At 37.5% G+C, this 5,229-nt stretch overlaps 1 protein-coding gene across 1 annotated transcript; it reads right to left on the bottom strand.

Moving 5' to 3' along the window:
• Window positions 1-419: 419 nt before the first annotated feature.
• LOC100482155 (olfactory receptor 4F6-like) lies at window positions 420-1,635 on the bottom strand. The gene is given in 1 exon segment (XM_011218364.3): window positions 420-1,635. A coding segment is annotated over 1 exon segment (939 nt). The 5' UTR covers window positions 1,576-1,635; the 3' UTR covers window positions 420-636.
• Between the last annotated feature and the right edge of the window lie 3,594 nt (window positions 1,636-5,229).

Below are 5,229 nucleotides of genomic sequence, written 5' to 3'. Positions count from 1 at the left end.
TCCATAAGAAATATTGATTCCTAGTGATTCCTAGTGATGCTTATAATCAGTATGAAGGTACTGATAAAGCTCAATCATATGTACACATATGTATGTACATGGAGATAAAAAACAATTACATGAAAATTGAGTATGGTCATTGATGAAATTGCAATTTAACTTTATAGGTCAGTAGGAATATATAACACTTAAGTTTTCATACTTTTTTTTTTTTTTTTTTTTAAAGATTTTTTTGATTTATTTGANTTTTAAAGATTTTATTGATTTATTTGACAGAGATAGAGACAGTCAGCGAGAGAGGGAACACAAGCAGGGGGAGTGGGAGAGGAAGAAGCAGGCTCTCAGCAGAGGAGCCTGACGTGGGGCTCGATCCCGGAACGCCGGGATCACGCCCTGAGCCGAAGGCAGACGCTTAACCGCTGTGCCACCCAGGCGCCCCTAAGTTTTCATACTTAACAGAAAATACTGCAGCTGTATTTGAAAGTGAAGTTCTTTAATTCAGTATCTCTTTCATGTAGAGTTCTCAGTTTTTTTTTAAGGTGATAATGAATTGTACATAATCCATAATGTTCATGGTGATCACAAGGGTCCTGATGGTCCATGACATTCATCTTGTGCTCTTACCAGTGAAATCTGTCATGGCATCTCCATAGAACTTACAACTTGTCGACTCAGCCTTCCCATTGCCACCTTCATATCTCTGTTCCTTAAAGTATAGATGGCAGGATTTAATACAGGAGTGGTGACAAAGTCCACAATGGCAAAAAATTTATCCATTGACTTGGTAGGGAAAGGCCACACATAGAGAAACATGCACGGAGTGAAAAACAAAACCACTACAGTGATGTGAGCTGACAGAGTGACGAATGCTTTGGACAAATCTTTTGAAGAATGTTGTCTGACAGTGATCAGAATAACGATGTATGATACAATTAAGAACAAAAAGGTGCCCATAGATATGAAGCCACTGTTGGCAGTGACCACAAATTCTAGTCTGTAAGTGTCCATGCATGCAAGTTTAATAACCCTAGGAAAATCACAATAAAAGCTCCCCACATTATTAGGGCCACAGAACGGTAAATTTATGACAAAAACAAACTGAGACACAGCATGAATCACCCCAATGATCTAAGCAGCCACTATCAAAAGCATGCACATTTTGGGATTCATAGTAGTTAGATAGTGGAGAGGCTTGCAAATGGCTGTATACCTGTCATATTCCATGGTTATGAGCAGTACCATCTCAACTCCTCCCATGACATGAATAAAGAACATTTGTATCATGCAGTTATGGAAGGAAATGATTTTGCAACCACTGAAAAGATCAGAGATCATCCTAGGAACTGTGGTGGATGAAAGACCCAGGTCAATGGATGATAGGTTGGCCAGCAGGATATACATGGGGGAGTGTAAGTGAGAATCAAAAATCACTGTTAACATAATGAAGAGGTTTCCCAAGATAATTCCCACATAGAACAAAGAGAAGAAGAGAAAAAGGAAAACCTGCATTCCCAAGGACTGTGCAAGTCCCAGTAACACGAACTCAGTTACCACAGAGCCATTTCCTTGGTCCATTGAATCATAAGGAAGGGAAGGCTCTAAAGTGACCTGAAAGAAATGAGAGAAGGAATTAACTTTGAGGAGTGCTTCACACAATGTGTTAAATGTTGATAATTTAAATTGATTATTGACAGATCTTTTATTTAATTGATAGTAAATTATTTACAAAATAATGGGAGCCCAGAGCATGGGTTTGGTAGTATGAGCAAAGATGCACTCAGAGGCCATCTATTGCTTTAAATTGCTCTTATTTATTCAAGTACATGGGATAATGAGTCAACTTAAGAAGTTAGAAAAGGATGCAAAAATTAAACTCGAGGAATTCGAGTTAAATAAAACAATAAAACTTAAAACCAAAAATAATACGTATTGACTCCTAGAAAATTGGAAGAGTGTATATGAGCATCGAAAAAAGTTTAAAAAAAAAACAAAAAATAGATAACCTTTTGAAAATATAATCAAGAATAATAAAATAAACAACAATTAGAAATGAGAAAAGAATAATAACAGTTAACATAATAACAGTTAATACACATTTGAAGTCTGTTTTTTACGTGTATATATATATTAATGTTAGGTTTGTACTGCTGAAATGGTGCTTGCATTGGAGTTTGAGTGATAATTTTTGTAAACAGGAAAATCCCACACTACATGAACCTATAATCCTAAAGTCTCTAAACTTCCATTTATAGCATATAATATAATCTGTTTATGAACTTTAATTATTATACTGTGGACAGTCACAATGGAAAATATGGAACTGAGTGTATTCAATGTGGTTGAGTTGGAGTCGGTAGCATGTGTAAAGGACAGGCAGGAATGAACACATAAAGAAAGGGGAAGAATGAAGATCAATGGGAAGGAGTGTAAGAAAATAAAAGGAGGGTGAAGAGAAGAAATAAATTCCTAAAAGTCAAATAGGGAGGATAAAATGATGATCAAAGAAAGGCATTGGTAGAACATTGCACATCTTTGCTTAGGTGCCTGTCATAGTTAATCAACACACATTGATACATTACAAACACCTGGGTATGAACTTTACTTGGGTTTCCATTCACTGCTTTAGGTATATTTTGACTGGAAGGATGGAAAGTAATAGTAAGGCGGTAGGGAAAATAACCACTGAGATGAAGACAGGACTTTAAGCATATGAATCATGGGCGTGGCAGTGGGGTTTGGTAGAATAGAGTGGTTGAACATGATGCCTCAGTGAACTGGCAGGTGAATCACCTCTAAAAAAATTAGGAAGTAGCCAAAAGCATCCGTTTAGCCTCTAGGCACTATTTGGCTTACTCTCATTCTAGTATTCATAGATTTTCATAAATATAAAATTAAAGTTTTTGATATAGGCACCCTTTCTGCTTTGTCTAACACTATATCACCTGCCTAAAACAGCGGCTGGCACATAGAAGCCCAGGAAATATGTGATGAATGAATTTCCTAGAAATAGGTACTAAATTGTTCATAGAAGAAACAAAACAGTATCCCTCACAAATATATAGAGAAATTGATTTAATAATATCTTCTCCACAAACTTGTATTTCCTGGTATAGTCCAGTTATATATACATAAAAAGTGAGTATTTAAATGAGTGAAGAAATTTCTGTCCTTTTTATTACAAACATCTGGAATTAGCATGTGTCACTGATGAGGAGATCCTCATGATCTGAGAGAGAAAAAGACCATTCACTTGGTTTCTCTGCCTTTTTAGAAAACCCTGGTGACTTTGTGAAGCTCTTAGGAATTTGGCAGAAGTCAAGTCCCCATAGAGTTTGCTATCCTTCCTCTTGGAGATGTAAACTTTTCCAGTCATTCAGGGCCTGAGAAGACCCATCATTAAATAAGAAATATAGATACATATTAAACAAATAAGATGATCAGAATTATAGATTTGTATGGAAGTGGGAAAGAACTTTGAGAGAACCTATTCAGTCACTTCATTCTACAGGTAGAGAGCCAACCCCATGAGGATAAATGACTGGCCAGAGTGTTCACAGGAATACATTCACAGGGCCAGAACTAGAAGTCAGCCTAACTTCCAGTCCAATGGTCTTCCTCAATAGTGCTCTATACCCGCTTATTAGAAAGAGTCATGAAGAGGCTAGAAGTATTTATATTTGAAAGGGTCACTGTAACCTAATTGGAAGTGGTCTGTCAACCCTCAGTTTTTATTAATTTAAAATAAAATTGGCTTCCCTTCCTGAAAGACTTTTTTTGCCATTGGGAATTTCTCTTGCTAATCCCCTTTCCTATTTCTTCACACAACCTGTTTAGTCCTTGAACAGTTCCATCTCAGAACTTATAGCTACCAGCTCCTCTGTACCATGCCCTGGCACGGGGCCAGAAGCTTTCTGACTCTGAGAATAGCCTCTCAGACTAGGCATTGGCTGGTTCCTTCAAATGTGGAGGAAAGTAATGCTGAAGGAAAGAGAACCACACCAGAATCCTGGAGGTGGAGAATTGAGACTTCCTTCCTTTTGTTTATTTATTTATTTTTTAAAGATTTTATTTATTTATCTGACAGAGATAGAGACAGCCAGCGAGAGAGGAAACACAAGCAGGGGGAGTGGGAGAGGAAGAAGCAGGCTCCCAGAGGAGGAGCCTGATGTGGGGCTCGATCCCAGAGCACTGGGATCACGCCCTGAGCTGAAGGCAGACGCTTAACCGCTGTGCCACCCAGGCGCCCCCTTCCTTTTGTTTAAAACAGAATTTGGTTCTCAAATAGGGCAGGAATAGCTGAGGCCAGATGTCTGTTTAACACAGTGAAAAAAAAAGTTTAAAATGAGTTGGATGGCACAAAAATCAGAAACACATGAATCTTGAAAAATTTTCACACTAAGGGGACAAATTGAACATATCAAAAAGTGTGTATGTGTCTATGTGTCTGTGTAGAATTGATTTGATAAGACAATGCAATGCCCTGAACGAAATTTGAGAGTAAGAGAGTGATGGTGTAGAGTAAAAGGACAAAAATATTTCAAAAGGAGAATATTTCTGACACTAATATTTTACAGAGAAACAGATGCTGAAGCAGAATTAAGGTTGGGAGAGAGAGAAAGGGACACAACCATGATAGGTGCAGTTTTATAATTAAAAACATCTTTCCTACCTGCCTGTTCAGCCACAGGATTTACATTTTTGGAAGAACAGAAATTCAGAGAGCTCAGTCTTACTTTCTATACATAAACTTCCCTCAAAGTCAAAGCTATATATGATTCTTCAAAATGGGAAATAAGCTAATTAGATACACAAGAGAGTGACCTACTGTTGTCTCAGGGAATGCCAATACCGAGCCCATTATTAGTTTTTCTTGGGGGACTAAATCTTTGAGTCACATTGGTTTCCCCATGAGAGAAATAATGAAAAAGAAATTGCCTGGTAATGCAACAGAGGGGAAGAGAGAAGATTTTGAGGCAATATGTTGGTTTGTGTAAAAATATCTCTATAGAGTTGCATGATCTTTTGGATGAAGTGCTTAGAAGCACTGAGATGAGGGGATGAGGGTGTAAAAACATATCCTGAGTGGACAGACATACCTAAACTTGTAGTACCAAACTTGAAATAGATGTAAAACCCCTGATACGTAAAGATAATTCTTACCACTGACAGTAGGGAGATAAATAGATCACTTTCATGTTATCAATTATAGCCAATGTTTACCTTTGTAGG

The sequence above is a fragment of the Ailuropoda melanoleuca genome, unplaced genomic scaffold (assembly GCF_002007445.2).
Source record: "Ailuropoda melanoleuca isolate Jingjing unplaced genomic scaffold, ASM200744v2 unplaced-scaffold2267, whole genome shotgun sequence".
In the NCBI taxonomy this organism is placed as follows: domain Eukaryota; kingdom Metazoa; phylum Chordata; class Mammalia; order Carnivora; family Ursidae; genus Ailuropoda; species Ailuropoda melanoleuca.
Note: the sequence above shows the minus strand (reverse complement) of the source record. Positions and strands in the feature narration are given on the sequence as shown.